Below are 17,235 nucleotides of genomic sequence, written 5' to 3' on the forward strand. Positions count from 1 at the left end.
CCTAAGGTGAGCTGAGATCAGTTTACTTCTCAGGTTCACTTTTTGAAAATGGAAAGCTTAGATTCTGCATAGAAGATGGAATTTCAAGGATGGTGAATATAGCAGCAGGCCACATTACTTAAAACCTTAGTGCTAAGTTAATTTTCCAAACAGTTGGCCACCACTGTTCTTTCTCATCCTCTGCCAATTGTATAGCATTTTGTCTGTGAGGAGTTGTTTGGTTGTTGAGATGTGTTGGTGGCACAAGTGTCAGGATTGTGCTATATATCTCTGGGGAGAATGTATGAGTATTTCGCAACTAAGTTGAGACTCTGGGGATACATCTTCACTGCACACCTAGGGTATGTCTACACAGCAAAGTTATTTCAAAATAACTTTACTAGTGTCTACACAGCCAAACCACTGTTTCGAAATTAAATCGAAATAGCGGAGGGCTTATTTCAAAATTGGTAAACCTCATTCCACGAGGAATAGCACCAATTTCAAAATTTCTATTTCAAAATAAGCACTGTGTAGACCCTTATTTCGAAATAGGGAGCCTCTAGCCCTTCCCAGGGTGCCCTGGTGGGCATTCTGGGCACAACCAAGAAAACGCCTCTCCTCTCCCTCCCCCCCCCCCCCCCCAGAGCCCTTAAAGGAGTAGACTCTGGCCACAGTGCCTGTGCCAGCTCCACGCCTGCCAGCCCAGAGCCAGTAGTTGTTGTGTCTGACCCAGTGGCCCCAGCATGATCCAGGCAGCCAGTGCCAGCCCTCCACCACTCCCCAGGAGCAGTCTACCAGCTCCCAGGAGCCTGCCAGGGGCCGGAAAATGCGGGCGCCTTCCTGGTCCAGTGCAGAGATCAGGGACAGTTCAGGTTTGGGGGGATGCCTCCAATGTCCATGATCTCTGCACTAAACAGAGGAACGCAACCATCTACAGGCAGCTGGCTGTCAGCCTGGCCACCAAAGGCCACATGTGAACCCAGGAGCAGTTTCGCATGAAAATAAAGGAGCTGCGGCAAGCATATGCCAGGACCACAGGGGGCAGCTCCCAACCAGGGGGCAAATCCAGATCTCTGCCCCTATTTTGATGCCATGGACCGCATCCTGGGGAGTCAGGACGGTCTGTGCTCCCCAGGTGGTCATCGACCCTGGGGCAGAGCTTGCTGCCTCCTGCTGCTCCAGCCTCTGCTGCCTCCCCAGCTACCGCTCCTCCTCCCACTCCTCCCCATCCCACTTCTTCCTCCCCACCCTCCCCACACCCCCAGGGACACCGAGGCCCCTGCACTCATGGTGCTGGGAGACAGTTGGGCCAGTGAGACCCCCAACCCAGAGCTTCTCCTCCCCTTGCCTCCCCCTGCCAGCTCCCTCCTCCCAGGTTTCCCACTCCTCTCTCCCACCCTTCCTCCTCCCCTCTCCCACCTTCTTTTCCCAATCTCACCTCAGTTTCATTCTCCCTCCCCCCACCCAGTTTTGTTCAATAAAGAGGCTTTGTTGTAATGAACACATGTGTCTTTTAGTGTACAGCGGGAAAGGGGGTTAGGGAGGGGTAAGTGGAAGGACGTGAGGGAGGAATGAGGCATAAGCCCCCAGTGGGGCACGCCAGGGAGACTGTTACTGCCTGTAGAACGTGCTGCCAGGCTCGCAGCAACAAGTCCAGGAGAAACACCAGAGTGCCTAGGGGCAGCTCCGTCTCCATGCTGCAGAGTGCTGTGGTGAGGGCAGCCAGAGCACGCAGAGAAAAAAATGCTTTGGTGTCCCTCAGTGAGATAGGCAAGCAAGCAGGGAAACCTTAGAACCGGCTATCCGGAGAGGTCCCTTTAAGTACAGGTCTCAGATACCTTGTGTGGCTACTGCCTGAGGCTAACTCCTGACCTGATGCCCTGCTGGAACTGGTTTCGGCTAGCCTTAAATGCGATTCAGAGTCCTCTCTATGTGGATGCGCTATTTCGAAATAGAAAAACGCTTTTTCGAAATGCATTTTGTGTGTAGACACGTTATTCTGAAATAAGCTATTTTGAAATAACTTTCAAAATAAGATATTTCGAAATAATGCTGTAGTGTAGACATACCCTTAATTCAAAATAAGCTATTCCGGAAGAAGTACTCCAAAATAGCTTATTTCGAAGTAGCACATCTACACTACAGGGGAGCCTCAAATTTAGTCTGAGGTAGTCTCCCCTTATGTGGATGTGCTACCTCAATTTAGAGACCCAGGAGGCACTGGGGAGTAATTAGTTTGAATGGCCCTGTGGAGGAACTATTTCAAAATAGCAACAGTAGAGTGTCCACACTACTGTTATTCCGAAATAGCTATTTTGGAATAAGCGTTATTCCTTATAGAATAAGGTTTATAGAAGTCGGAATAAGCCTTTGAAATTATTTCAAAATAACAGAATTGCTGTGTAGACGCTCGCATTGTTATTTTGGAATAATGTCCGTTATTCCAAAATAAAGCCATTGTGTAGATGCACCCTGGGTATCCCTGTACTGTTACTAGGGAAGCACTGGAGGATCTTCTTCCTGGCTTCGAAAATGTGATGGGGACTTGTCCCTCTCCTGTCAGAAACAGGGCTCTATCCCTCTCAATTAATCTTTTGTACCCCATTAAATCAATAGAGGGAGAGTCCTTAAGATTCTCTTATTCCTTGATGTGAGAAGTATATTGCATTCCCTTGTGCACGGGCTCTCCCACACTCATCCCTCACACCCACATCAGGGATTCACCAGTTTACCCAATGTGTAAAGCCCATTGTGATAATTATCTCATGTTCGGTCTATTCCATCAGGGACTTTAATTGGAACACTGCCGACTCTGAAATTATGGAATAGCCAGACTGAGGAATGTTGAAGGAAATAGATCCCACAGTTTGGGAACCACTTTGTCTCCCCAGCTTGTAAATAAATCTTTTAGGGTAACTTTGCAGGCAGCCTGTTTGTCACGTGTCGAGTATAAAGGTTGCATTGCAGAATTAATCCACTATAGTTCTTTTGGCTATATATTAGTAAATTAAATCCCCTAATGTTATTAGAAGACAGATATCAAGTGTAATCAAAGTTACCAATTGTCTTCTGACATTAAATCATATAATGGAATTCTTTTTTTTTTTTTTTTAAGGAGTTCTCTGGAACTTGTCCTCATGTGATGCAGTAAAGATGACAATCATTCGAGATGCTCTATCAACACTAACTAACACTGTGATAGTTCCACATTCTGGATGGAATAATTCTTCCTTTGATGATGATCATAAAATTAAATTCCAGGCTTCCCAAGTTCTGCGCAATACTACAGGATGCCTGAGGTAAATCAGTATGTTCAAGATCTCTTAACATAGTTATACAACAAGGTATTCAAATTATTTTTAAATTGAAATTTATTAAACAAAATAGTTGCTATATCCTTTTTCATTGTTTAGTTCTTCCCCCCATGCCAATTATTACAAAAGATCATACATACAAAAAAGGAGCTCAGAGGTACAGTTTTATGAATGTCTCTTTTCTGTTACTGCCGCTACTTGTTAAGGGATAACCTTCTACTGTTTTTGTGCTCATAAGTAATCTTCTCCATATGAATTAGCCACCACTGTCTTGATTCTGAAGGTACTATCAATTAAACTTATTCATTCAAACCATGAATTAACTTGAATAAAGCTATCACCACAAAAATCATGTGATACTATTCATATTAGCAGGGCTCGACGATCGTGGTGAAAGCCACTCACCAGCCCTGCACCGCCAGTGAATGGGGTGACTGGCTGAAATCTACTCGCCATAGGCAAGTAGATAAGTATATTTGTTGAGCCCTGAATATTAGTACAGGTTGGACCTCCCCGGTTCAGCACCCTCGGGGCCTTACTGGTCCCAGATGAGGAATTTTTCTGGACCGGGGTGGTCATTTCTTGCCCTCCTACTGCTAGCTCCCCTTCTGCCCTCCCCCTCCCCCCACGCAGGCTTCCTGGCTCCCCCTGAAGCCAGGCTGAGGCACACACTAGCTCCTGGACACCCCCACCCCCTGCAGCCCAACTTAGCTGTGTCCTCCCTCTCTCCCCCCATATAGTGCTGGGCTCCTCTCCCACCCCTTCCCCCTGCAGCACCGTGGGATTCTTTGATCCTGGAACGGACCAAAGAGTCCAGAAATCAGACCAGAGAATTCCGCTTTATAAAGGTGCAACCTGTAATAAGGTTTTATCAAATCTAAAAGGAGTTATGAAAGATGAAAAATAATTTGAATTCTGAAAGCAAATGCAGCTTCTTAGAAGCATTTATTTTTAATTAAAAAAGTAAGCAGGAAAATTATTAGTGCTTAGTTAGATTGTTTGCTGTCAGTAATGTTTAAATACAGTACTCAATGTGCAAACATTAAATGGATGCTAGCAAGTTAAAGATTGTTCTATTGAATTAACTTTTTTACCTGCTGTTACAAATATCTGAGATCCCTATCAATGAAAGCAATTAAAGACAAATATGTTTTTTCAATTTTTTTATCTATTTACTTGTAGCATTTTACAACACTTTACGTCTAGTTAGTTTCACTGTTTCTTGTTTAAAGATTGTGGGTGTTTCAAACAGCAACAAAAAGGCTTAAGAAAGGACATTTTTAAAAATAGGAAACCCTAAATTCATCAAAAATGACAGAGAATTCAGGGTCCATGTATAATACCCAAGACTACTTTGATCTTTTCTAAACATATTTTAACTGGTTAGGTTCCAAATTAACTGTTTCTTCATCCTACATATTTGGTATTCAGTGCTCAGATAGAAGGAGGATTTCAATTAGCGGGGCCAACAGTCTCCACTGACCCTGGGGCAGTTGGTGGGGACACTCTGGGTACGTCTAGACTACATGCCTCTGTCGCCAGAGGCATGTAGATTAGGCTACCAGACATAGTAAAATGAAGCATTTAAATTTACATGGCTGCCACGCTGAACCGACAAACAGCTGATCAGCTGTTTGTCGGCTCAGCGCGATAGTCTGGACGCGCGGGTGTCGACATCAAAGGTATTTGTCGACCACCCAGGTAAGCCTCCTGGGATGAGGTTTACCTGGGTGGTCGACAAATACCTTTGATGTTGACACCCGCGCGTCCAGACTATCACGCTGAGCCGACAAACAGCTGATCAGCTGTTTGTCGGCTCAGCGCGGCAGCTATGTAAATTTAAATGAAGCGGCGATTATTTAAATCGCCGCTTCATTTTACTATGTCTGGTAGCCTAATCTACATGCCTCTGGCGACAGAGGCATGTAGTCTAGACATACCCTCTGGGTGGGGCCGAAGGCTTAGCCTTAGCGCTGCCCAGACCATGGTGCATGCTCCCCCAGCTCTCAGAACCACACAGCATGGCACTCTGGCACTCTGCATGACACTCCCTTCCTCAGCCCTCATAACCGCACAGCAGCAATTCAAAGGAGACCAGGAGTCCAGCTGCTGCACTACCAGCAACAATAGCCAGGAGTTCCTCGTCCCTTTGAATATCCAGGCCCCTGGGAAATTGCCTCCTTTAGCATTCATTTGGTGACGTCCTTTTCACACTTTGGAATATTGCTAAACTATTCTTGCCAATTACTACTTAATTCTTGACTCATAAAGAGACTTTCTAAAGAACAATTTCTTGTGTGTGTTTTGAAACACATTAGATTGAGCCAAATGGCACGTAAGCTTGTAATTTCCCATGGTAGATGATCAACCAGTTCTATAAAAAAAGACTTTTCTTCTGCAATTGTTTTCATTAGAACATTATTGTAGGTATGTATGGTTAAAAGCCATACATAAATGTACAGTATATTGATTGACATTCTTATTGCATATTAATATTTTAGGAATTTAAGCTCCGCGGGAGAAGAGGCAAGGAAGCAGATGAGGTCTTGTGAAGGACTGGTCGATTCTTTGCTATATGTGATCCACACATGTGTGAACACATCAGATTATGACAGCAAGGTGTGTACTTACGTTAACTAAGCAATTTCTAAGTATCAGACTGCTTGTCTGATGTGGTAATTTTGTTTTGTATCGTGAAAGTTAGCTACAAAACTTCTGAGCTCTACTTATTTTTACAAACCTTTTCCCCACGCTATTTATTTAGGATCAAAATCAAATTCTGCCGAGGAACACAAATATATTATGTGTTTTTAATTCTGACATTGATGAAGCACCTGCTCTTTGGGAAAGGGATAATAATTAGCACTTATCATGCTTTTCATCTTCAAAATTCCTTTTTAATAAATGCTTAATTAATCCTCATATAATCCCTGTGCAAGAGGCCCCTATTGTCCACAGTTTATAGTTGGGGAAATAAGAAAACAATTCTAATTTAGTCAAGGCCACAGAGTGTGCCCTTGAGAGATTGATTATTAGTATTTGGGAGTTCTTGTTCCTCAGCCCTGTGCTCCAAAAGTATTTTCACCTTGTGAAAGAATTAATTAAAAGATATCTCCATACTTTGGGTTCCAGACAGTGGAGAACTGTGTGTGCACACTGAGAAACTTGTCCTATCGCCTAGAACTGGAGGTACCTCAGGCACGGCTGCTAGGTATAAATGAATTGGATGACTTGTTAGGGAAAGAATCACCCAGCAAAGATTCAGAGCCAAGCTGCTGGGGGAAAAAAAAAAAGAAGAAAAAACGGACTTCACAAGAGGATCAGGTTTGCATTTTTCTTCTATTATAAGATGTTAAGTATTGTTTTCCCAATAGTAAAAAATACTCTGTCTGGGAGAAAACTGACAATAACCAATAATATGGTGACTGTAACCAATATTTTAAATTATGATATAAATATTTTGATTTGAATTTTGCTTAAGTCAATATTAGTTACAACTAATGTGTATTTATTTCTCAGTGGGATGGAGTTGGACCTATACCAGGATTTTCAAAGTCTCCTAAAGGTGTGGAAATGCTGTGGCACCCTTCGGTAGTAAAACCATATCTAACACTTCTAGCAGAAAGCTCCAACCCAGCTACTTTAGAGGGCTCTGCAGGATCTCTCCAGAATCTTTCTGCAGGGAACTGGAAGGTATCATATTAAACCCATCCCATAATCCTGTGTCAAATGAATTCCACCTCTAACTAATTCTTCTCTTTTAATAGCATCATGACACTTAAACAGGGTAAAATATGCCATTTTCTAAAGTGGCGGTTCTGTAATTCTTCTGCCAGGCCAGTCTGAACTGAGAGTCAAACTTTCCAAATTTAACAATGTCTTTGTGATGTGGACACACATTCCTTGGAATTAAGATTAATTTAGAAAGATTGCTTTTGTCCAGTTTATTTAATCTAATTATTTTCATATCCTAGTTGTCCTTGGTATTCTCTGATCTAGAGAAACAACAAAATACAGTTCAATATCTGCATTTTTGTAGTCATCTTTGTTAAACATGTTAAAAAATTATCTAATAATCACAATTGTTTTATGAAATGGAAAAGCAAATACTATTCTCATTTTACAAAAGTATAATCTGAGGAAGAGAGGTGAAACAATTTGTCAAAAATCACTTATGGTGTTAGTGTCAGATCTGAGAATGGCATTCAGGAGCTCAAAACTGCTGAGCATTGGCTTACATCTCCAACTGTACTATATCCATTATTTCATTAAGAGTATCAGTAGTTGTCATACAACATGTCACAATATAAAGTTCTTTTGGCTTTAAGGGAAAAATAAATTTACCAGTAAAAGAGGTGATGGGAAAACATTGGTAAATATTAAATACTGATGAGAGAGAGAAAATTGTATACCCTTCTCTTGGTTTCAACTCTCTTAGGGTGCATCTACCCTGCACCATAGCTCAAAATAAATTACGCAATTTGAGCTACACGTAAAGTCTACACAGCACCAAATTTCGAAATAACCCGCTATTTCGAAACATCCCTTACTCCTCATGGAATGAGGTTAATTGGGATGTCAGAATAGGAAGCCCGTTACATTTCGAAATAACGTGTTTGCTGTGAAGATGCAGGATAGTTATTTCAGGATACTCTGGTATCTTGAAATAGTGTTGCAGTGTAGACGTAGCCTTACAGTCTTCTCCATTCTACTCCTATTCACTTTCACAGTGAGAGGCAATGAAGAACTAGCAGCAGAAAATGGGTGGCGTATTCAGGTGAAATTAAAATTAATTATCACTATTTAGAAAAAATGAAAACTTGTATTTTTTCCCATTGAATACATGTGCCAAAAAAAAATTGAATACTGAATTGTCATGGAAATTACTGCCAAAAATGTGAAGACCTAAGCCAATTAAAAATGTACAAAATGATAGGTGCAAATATCACTAGTTCCCAAGTGTCAGAGGCATGGGTATTACATTACATGATGGTAGTTGATACCTAAAAATTACTTTTATGTTTTTGTCATAGAGATAAAAATATTAATTGCTTTCTTTACTATACAAAAACAGCTGACCAGATGTCATCTGGGATGTTCAGGCTTTTTACAACTTACTTTTTTAATCAGTCTTTTTTCTGAAAAATTATTCTCTCTCTGAGGGCACATCTACATGGCAACATTATGTCGAAATAACTAGTATTAGTTCAAAATAAATTAGTCCACATTTACACAGCATGCAGTTATTTGAAATAATGTTGAAATACTGTCAAGCTGATGGACTTCTTACTCTGACTCCTGTAACTCTCATTGTACAAGGAATAAGGGAAGTCGGAGGAAGAGTGCTCTATTTCGAAATAAGTGTTGTGTTGATGCTCCCAGTAACACAACACTGGGAGTTGATGCTTCCAACTCCCAGTAAGTGTTGTGTTGATTAGCTTTCATCAGTAAGCTATTTTGAAATAAGCTACACAATTGATGTAGCTCAATTTGAATAGCTTATTTCAAGTTAAGCACTGCTGTGTATATGCACCCTAATAGATTTAATCTACTTTGTCAGCACAATTGTTCTGTCAATCCATATTTTTAAACATTGTTCTATAAGAACATTTTCAGTGGCACAGAGGGCAGACCTAACTCTCAATGTCAAGTAATGGGAACCTAGGCACCTACTTCCTGTGTCTGCCTTTGGCACATTCCAACTAAAACATATCTGAATTGTAGTATAGTAAAAGATAATATTGAAACTGTTTTAATATGGTAGATGAGTAATAGTAATTGAGTTTTGTGTTCTAGTTTGCAGCATATATTCGAGCAGCTGTCAGAAAAGAAAAAGGGCTTCCAATCCTTGTGGAACTTCTAAGAATGGATAATGATAGAGTTGTTTCTTCTGTGGCCACTGCCTTAAGGAATATGGCTTTAGATGTTCGCAATAAGGAGCTTATTGGTAAGTGTTTAACTATACTTAAGTATGCACAGATATCAGCACAAAGCAATTCCAAGAGGAAGATTCACCGTTTGAGCTAGTGTGAATTCTATTTGATATCACATCATTAGAGTGATACACATTTTAATTTTCTTGGCAGATATAGCTTTTTGGTTGTCTTATCTGTTTGTGTTTAGTTCAGGGTGATGTTTACTGGTTAACCAGTTACCTGTTCACAGACCCAAGTTGAGGTAAAGATTATTGAGAGAGATGTTAGTGAAGCAGCTTTGGCAGTATTAAGCCTTCAGATTCATAGATCCCTGATCAGTCTGGGAGACTATGCGTGTCCAGGTGTGAGGAGGTGTCACACCTGGCTTGCTTTGGGCCTGAAGGGGTTTTCCTGGCTCACCTGGCTGAGGAGGCCCCGCCTGGTGAACAAATAGAGTTTGTGTTCGTTTTATTAGACCTATGCACAGTCTTTAATCAAATACAGTTGATCATATTATAAACCTGGTCACAAGACATTAACAGGCTCTTAAGTTTGGAGCCTTTTTAAGTGTTTTCACTACTCTCCACATTGGAACATGCAGCAGGTGATTATAAGCTATGTAAGATGTGTTTGTCTGAAACATCCAGATGATGCCCAGCTGGAGTTCTCTAAGTGTAGGAGAGGCATACTATTTTTCCCTGGGGCTGCTCAACTCTGGAATGTGCCCCCCCTCCTCTGTCTACCAGAGCCTAGACTTGTTAAGCCTCCAAACATGCTGCAAAACTGATCTAGTTTTCTACAGAATTTTGGGAAGGGGATGGAATTACTGATTGGTATGGGTTAATTGTTTTGTGAGTGTTTGATTGTGATATGGGGCGGCAGCAATGGAAGGTACATCTATGCTTCACAAAAAGACCTGTGTCCTCAAGTCTTAGAGCTCAGGCTAACTGACTGAGGCTTGTGAGGCTTACCACATGAGGCTAAAAACAGCAGTATAGATGCACAAGGTTGGACTGGAGCTGGTGCTCTTGAGACCCACCCTTCTTGCTAGGTCTCAGAATTCAGGTTTGAGCCTGAATATCTACTCTCCTTTTTTTGGCCCCATGGCACAAGCTCAAATCAGTTGCCATGGACTCTGAAACTTCCTACCATGGGTCTTTTTTTGCAAAGTAGACAAAGCCCAATTAAAATGGATTCATTTTTTTCCCAATCCAAACAAACAAAATCAAAATAGCAATTAGAAGTAATGAAAGGATTACAAATTTTTGTTTCTTGGAATTTTGGAATAATACTTTTGCCACCTTGTTTTACTTTGTATTTCCTTAATTTTTCTGTGAAGAAATATCTATTTTAAAAAATGAAGTTAGGTTTGTTTTTGCTCTGAAAACCATATTTGTAAAAATTAATCAAGTTTCACTTTAAAATATGCTTGTTATACTTGGTACGTGTGTGTACCTAATGTTTTGCACATATGTACAAACAATATAATAATGAAAAGCTTCCAAAAAGTAGATAGACAAGATAAACAGATGAAAGATCCAAGCACAGAAAGGGAAGTATCTGGTGGTAATCAGGTTATATATAGATTTTTTTTAAAAACAAAAAAACTTCAGAAAAAACCTTGTTTGTTTTTAAATGTGGGGATATAAAGACTCTAGCAAATATCAAGGTAGATTGAATTCCATGCCCTAGCAAATATTACACCAAGCCCTGGTCTACACCTTATTTTGAAATAACAAATGGAGCATCCATGCTACCAAAACTATTATTTCAAAATAAGGGGCTAATTATTTCAAAATAGTAACTCCTGCTTTCCATGAGGAATAATGCCTTTTTCAAAATAGCACTAATGTGGATGCTCCACTGTTGCTATTTCAAAATAACTGCTCCCCAGAGTAACTCAAAGTAATTACTCCCCAGTGCTTCCTGGGGCTCCAAGTCGAGGTAGTGCATCCACATTAAGGGAGCCTGCCTCAGACTAATTTTGAGGTTTCCCTGTAGTGTGGAAACACTATGTCAAAGTTGTTGTTTTGTGAGTTATTATTTTGAAATAAGTTATTTCAAAATAATTTTCTAGTGTAGACATGCCCAAAAGTTCAACCACTTCACCTTCTGCTACGCTCCGTCAAAGGCAGGTGAAGTCACAGTATCAATATATCTTAGGTTGTCTATTTTTTTAAAAACAGCATATCTTTTGTGGTTAAAGATCAGAATTTCTCCCAAGACTTATGCAAATACAAAGTTAATATCTTTATGTAAAATTTATCCCATTATCCATTATTCACTATTATATATAAATATATGTCTTCAATAAAAATACATTAATAGCCATTCAGTAATCAAAGCAAGCTAAACAAAAAAAATTACTTTAGCTTTAGTTAATTTCCTTTTGTTTGCAAAGTGATTATTTCTGTTTGTCAGTTGGTAATTGAAATCTGAAAGAGCTTAGATCTAATCTTTTATGGGTGATGAATGAGTTTAACAGAATGTCTGGTAAAACCTTCAAAACAGCTGAAAGGCTGTTGCAAATCTCTCTGAAACATAGCCTCGCTATGAGGACCACTGCCCCATCCCAAATACCATTTCTTTATCAAGTGGTGTCCCTGTGGGTGCTCCACTCAAGCCTCGGTGCATACCTGCACCGGGGATCAGAGTTTTTCGCGAGCAGTGCCCCTCGTGCCGCACCTGCGCACTCAGCAGCCCCCGCCCCGCCCTCCCCCCCCCCCCGAGCCTGCGGAATGTGTGCGTGGCGTGAGTCCCGTCAGTTCCTTTTCAACCGTCCCTGGCTGAAGACAGAGTTCAGAGCAGCGCTCTTCTTCCTAACAGGAAAAACAGAAATCCTCTATTAGTTTCAGGTTTTTACTCATACTTTTACTGAGTTGACCTTTTTTAACGTTTACTTCGCTTAAAAGGGGAAGGGGGGTGGCAGCCGTTGCAGCTTTTCTTCTCCACAATAATGCCGGATTCCTCCAGCTTCAAAAATGTGATGCATGCAGAGACTCAGTGCCTACCTCAGATGGCCATGCCTTGTGTCAAATGCCTGGGGGAGTCTCATGTGGCACAGAAGTGCCCTCATTGCCTGAATATGATGGCAAGGGCCAGAAAAGACACTGAAATGCAGCTCAAGACTGTTCACTGGAAAAAGTCTCTTCAATCACCAAGGGACAAATCAGAGGAGGTGTGGGCACAGCAAAAGCCCTTGGGTAGGGCAGCTTCATCACTCCGCAAAGGCTCTCAAGCTGCAAGTGATTCCCTGGCACGCTCCCTGTCCAAGCTGCCTAGAGCCTCTCGTTCCCCAGTGTCATCAGTCTCAGGTACCATGGAGAAATGCAAGTCAGTCCCAGCCAGGAGAGCTGAGGCACAATTAAGACCGCTACATCAATTAGTGCCACTGAGGCAGCAGCTTCAGGTAAGCCACATATGCCTCCTCCATCAGTTCTGGTGAGCTTTCCCTCACAAAATGTGGCACCTACAAAATCTCCTCAGTCTGATTTAAGCGGAGTAACTGGCTCACCACGCTCCATGGAGCAGGGGCACCCTAACACTTCAGAGTGGCCCCCACTTGCCTACACTGCTATCCCCAAGATCTGACTATGGTAGCGGGCATAGAAGCAGGCTCTCATCAGGCCACTCCTCTCCTTCTTCATCACTATCTTCCTGGCATTCATACAGGGACTGCTCCCTTCAACAACATCCCATTTGACCCAGCCAACTGTGGATGTTGCTCCCACCTCAGTGGAGCCACTAGGATACATGGTAAGGGTACCGACAGAGGTCCTCCCATACCTACCATTCAAGGCACACAGCCTCTACATCCCAGCAACACTGCACCTCTAGGCGCTCACCCACAATCTTTGCATGCTCCTCACCTGCTCACCCGCCCTCAGTAATTTTTAAGCGGGTTTCAGTGAGCATGACAATTTACCTGAGTCAGATTCAGAGAGTTCTTCACATGAACCCAGGTCCAGGCAGGAGGAAGCAGTATTCCAGATCTCACCACCTCCTCCGGCAGACATTTTCAGGAATTTTTCAAACGGGTAGCACAATCACAAGACATTACATTACAAGAGGTGCAAGACAAACAATACAAATTACTCACCATATTACAACCCTCAGCTTCCTCAAAGACAACTTTACCCATTAACAAAGCTATCCTTGAACCTTCGGATGCGTTGTGGCAAAATCCAGCCTCTGTTCCTCCCACAAACCACAGAGAGGACAGAAAATATTTTGTCCCTGCGATGGCCATGGACTTTCTATTTACCCATTCACAGCCAAATTCGCTGGTGGTGGACTCTGCGAAACACAGGTTGAATCAACACCCCATGACAAAGAACACAAACAGCTAGACACCTCAGGCTGCAAAGTATACTCTTCAGCCACTTCAGTGCTGTATATCTAATTATACAGCACTGTTGACTAATTACGATTATGCCAAGTTACAAGACTTGCTACAGGACCTCCCTGAAAACAAGTGACCTCATCTCCAATCCATCAGTAAAGAGGGTTTGTCAATAGCTAAAACAGCTCTTCAGGCCACTATGGATGTCGCAGACACTGCAGCTAGAGCCAAAGCCATAGTAATGCGCAGGGCCTCGTGACTGCAGTCATCAGGGCTCCCAAAGGAATTACAAGCAAGGGTGGAGGATCTCCCCTTTGACTTGAAACAATTGTTTGCTAAAAATACAGATGAGATCCTATGCTCTATGAAGGACTCTCATATGTCACTATGCACCTTGGGCATGTACACTCCTAATAAGAAGCGTAAATACACTTTTTACCAAAAGCTGAGGGATTATAATTACAACTATTATAGGCAGCAGCAGAGGCCCAAGCAATGCCCTAATAGGAGGAGGAATCAGCAAAACCAGTCCTCCACGAATCAGTCCACCTCTAACAAGCAGGACTAGGCAAGGACTCAGGCAGGACTACGCAAGAGGTCAGAAGGGGACACCTTCACCATCCACTGGACAGCTCCCCTACTCTATGCCTTTCCAACAATCCCACTTATCGCCAGAGTGATCAACAAGATCCAATTTGATCGGGCCACAGTAATGTTAATAGCCCCAGCCTGGCCGAGACAACCCTGGTTCCCTTACCTACACTACTTGTCGATAGATCGACCGATCCCTGTCCCAGTGGTGCCGAATCTTCTCACACAGCACTACGGCAGTATATGTCACCTCAGTATCAAAACCATGAAACACACGGAATGGTTTATCCATGGGTCCAGAATGAAGAACTCACCTATTCAGACAGGGTTAAACAAGTTCTTATAAACAGTCAGCATCCCTCCACGAGAAGCATCTATGAAAACAAGTGGACACATTTTCAACAATGGTGCACGATGTGCAATTTGCATCCCACCACAGTCCCCATACCTACCTTACTCAACTACCTCATGGACCTTAGCGACACATGCCTGTCCATCAGCTCCGTCCAGGTCCACCAGGCAGCGATCACGGCCTTCCATGATCCGGTAGACGGCTTCTCTCTCTTCACACATCACATGGTGAAGCGTTTTCTCACAGGTTTACAGAAAATGCATCCAAACCTCCACCCCCGGGTGCCACCGTGGAACTTGAATTTGGTCCTTGACACTCTCACCAGGCCACCCTTTGAGCCATTAGCCACTATGTCACCAGAATACCTGTCTATGAAGGTGTCATTCATAGTGACAATAACATCAGCAAGAAGGTTAGGAGAAATCACAGCCCTCATGGCACTCTCCTTTTACTATATTTACCAGGGATAAAGTCTACTCAGACCTCACCCAGAGGTTATATCCAACTTCCATGTAAATGAACCCGTTTACTTACCTGCCTATTTCCCTAAACCTCATGCTTCCCCCAAGGAGGCTATATTACATACGCTGGATGCAAGGAGGGCAATTGTGTTCTACCTTGATAGAACTAGAGAAATCAGACAGGCTCTTTGTTGCATGGTCAGGACCATGCACAGGAATAGCAGTTTCAGCACAGCGCCTATCCAAGTGGATTGCAGGGTGCATACGTACCATTTATGACCTTGCGGGCAGACAGCCACCGCAGCCCATTAGGGCTCATTCCACATGTGCAATAGTCACTACAATGGCCTTCCTGAACAATGTACCGTTGGCAGATATTTGTAGAGCAGCCACGTGGTCCTCACACTATACTTTCGCACAGCACTATACCCAACACATCTCTAGCAGATGCAGTCCTTCCTCATTCCATTTAGAGAGACTCCAATGCCCACCTCCATTGGGCGGGTACTACTATGGAATCACCTGAGTGGAGCACCCACAGGAAAACCACACAATTGAAGAAGAAATTACTCACCCTGTTCAGTAACGATAGTTCTTTGAGATGTGTGTCCCTGCGGGTGCTCCACTACCTTACCATCTTCCCTTCTGCTTAAAGTCTAAAGGGACTTCAGGTAGACAAGGAACAGATGGGACTCGCACCACGCACACATTCCACAAGCTTAGGGGGAAGTGGGCCGCTGAGTGCGCAGGTGTGGTGCGAGGGGCACTGCTTGCAAAAATCTCCGATCCCTGGCGCAGGCATGTACCAAGACCTGAGTGGAACACCCTCAGGGACACACATCTCGAAGAACTATCGTTACTGCACAGGGTGAGTAGCTTCTTCTTTTCCTGTAGCAGTTTTACTTCCCATCAAAAATTCCTATTTTTAGTATTAATGTTAAATTGTCTTGTATCCCACTTTATTTAACCAAATTCATTATTGCATCTTCTTCTACTTGAATGAGACAGCAACTAACCTACAGTGACTACAAACATAGCTAAACAGTTTTATTCTGCTATTTTCTGGCAAAGTAGTTTGTGTCTCCCTAAAGGCATAAAGAATTTCAAATGATGGTAATATTATGTCAACTAAAGCACAACTTGCATTAGGGGAAAAGGTAAGTGATAGTAAATTCCAACATTTTCTCAACTTTTTGTTCCTTAATTCAATTTTTTTAACATATCAGAACCAGAAGTAATGAAATATGATCATGCAATAGCAAACTATCAATTCAAGTCCTACCTAAAGAAGACTGGAATATAAAACTTACACATTTCTATACAATTTTAGTTGTTTGTAAGATACTTAGTAACCTTATTGTAACATTGCTTCTCTCTTGCTATAAAACTGCTCTACTAAATATCCTTAACTACAGTCAATAAGGTAACAGATCAGTATATGTCTGTGTACATTGACACACAGCCATATTTTTTAATCAGTCTTTTCCTAATCCAGAAGAAAAATGCTATGTATTTATTTAGTCAGTTACTTTACGGTGTTTCATGTCTCTGTGTGCGACCTGAATTATTTTTGTTTTCCACTTAGTATTGATTTTTTTTATTCAACTTTCCTCATTGTTGCTTTTTAACTTACATAATTCTTTCAGAATCCTTATATTTCAAATATAAGTTGCAAAGTACATTTCCTAACTTGATTTATGGATTTTTGTAGGTAAATACGCAATGCGAGATCTGGTGAATCGCCTTCCAGGAGGCAGTGGCCCAAGTATATTGTCTGATGACACTGTAGCAGCAATCTGCTGTGCTTTGCATGAGGTCACCAGTAAAAACATGGAAAATGCCAAAGCTCTGGCTGACACCGGAGGAATAGAAAAACTGGTGAACATAACAAAAGGAAGGGGTGACAGGCAAGTGGACAGCTAGATTTGCAAGTAAAATGTTACTTTAATCCGTTTCAGATAAAAACAAGAAAACAAACTTATAAAGTGAATTTCCTGCAGAAAAAGTTTTTTTTTTTTCTTTTAGTCAAAGTTTGCTGATAAGATGAACAGTCTCTCACAGCTGTAAACTGTTAGGAAAGAAAGAGGCCCTGTTTTGCATCTACTCCATTTTGTATTATTTCCAAACAATACCAACCAATCATTAACATTGTACAGTATTCTCTAAAAGGTCTATGTGCTGTACAATAATATACTGCATGTAGAAGATAAAAATACCTGAAAATGCTGTCATGTATATATTAAACATTCACAAAAAGGTTAATAGAACAGTAGTAAGA

General features: G+C 41.9%; 1 protein-coding gene across 11 annotated transcripts in view; it reads left to right on the forward strand.

Annotated features, from left to right (window-relative positions):
- The window catches only part of PKP4 (plakophilin 4), a 242,555-nt gene that overhangs the window by 197,536 nt on the left and 27,784 nt on the right, over nt 1–17,235 (forward strand). For all 11 annotated transcript variants that reach the window (XM_075933439.2, XM_089779730.1, XM_075933435.2 and 8 more), the window contains 6 exons: nt 3,098–3,281; nt 5,798–5,915; nt 6,429–6,620; nt 6,816–6,989; nt 9,093–9,243; nt 16,669–16,864. In XM_075933439.2, the coding sequence (XP_075789554.2) occupies nt 3,098–3,281; nt 5,798–5,915; nt 6,429–6,620; nt 6,816–6,989; nt 9,093–9,243; nt 16,669–16,864 (1,015 nt within the window). The remainder of the gene's footprint in view (nt 1–3,097; nt 3,282–5,797; nt 5,916–6,428; nt 6,621–6,815; nt 6,990–9,092; nt 9,244–16,668; nt 16,865–17,235) is intronic.

Source organism: Pelodiscus sinensis, chromosome 7, assembly GCF_052426305.1.
Source record: "Pelodiscus sinensis isolate ZL-2025 chromosome 7, ASM5242630v1, whole genome shotgun sequence".
NCBI classification, from domain to species: Eukaryota; Metazoa; Chordata; order Testudines; family Trionychidae; genus Pelodiscus; species Pelodiscus sinensis.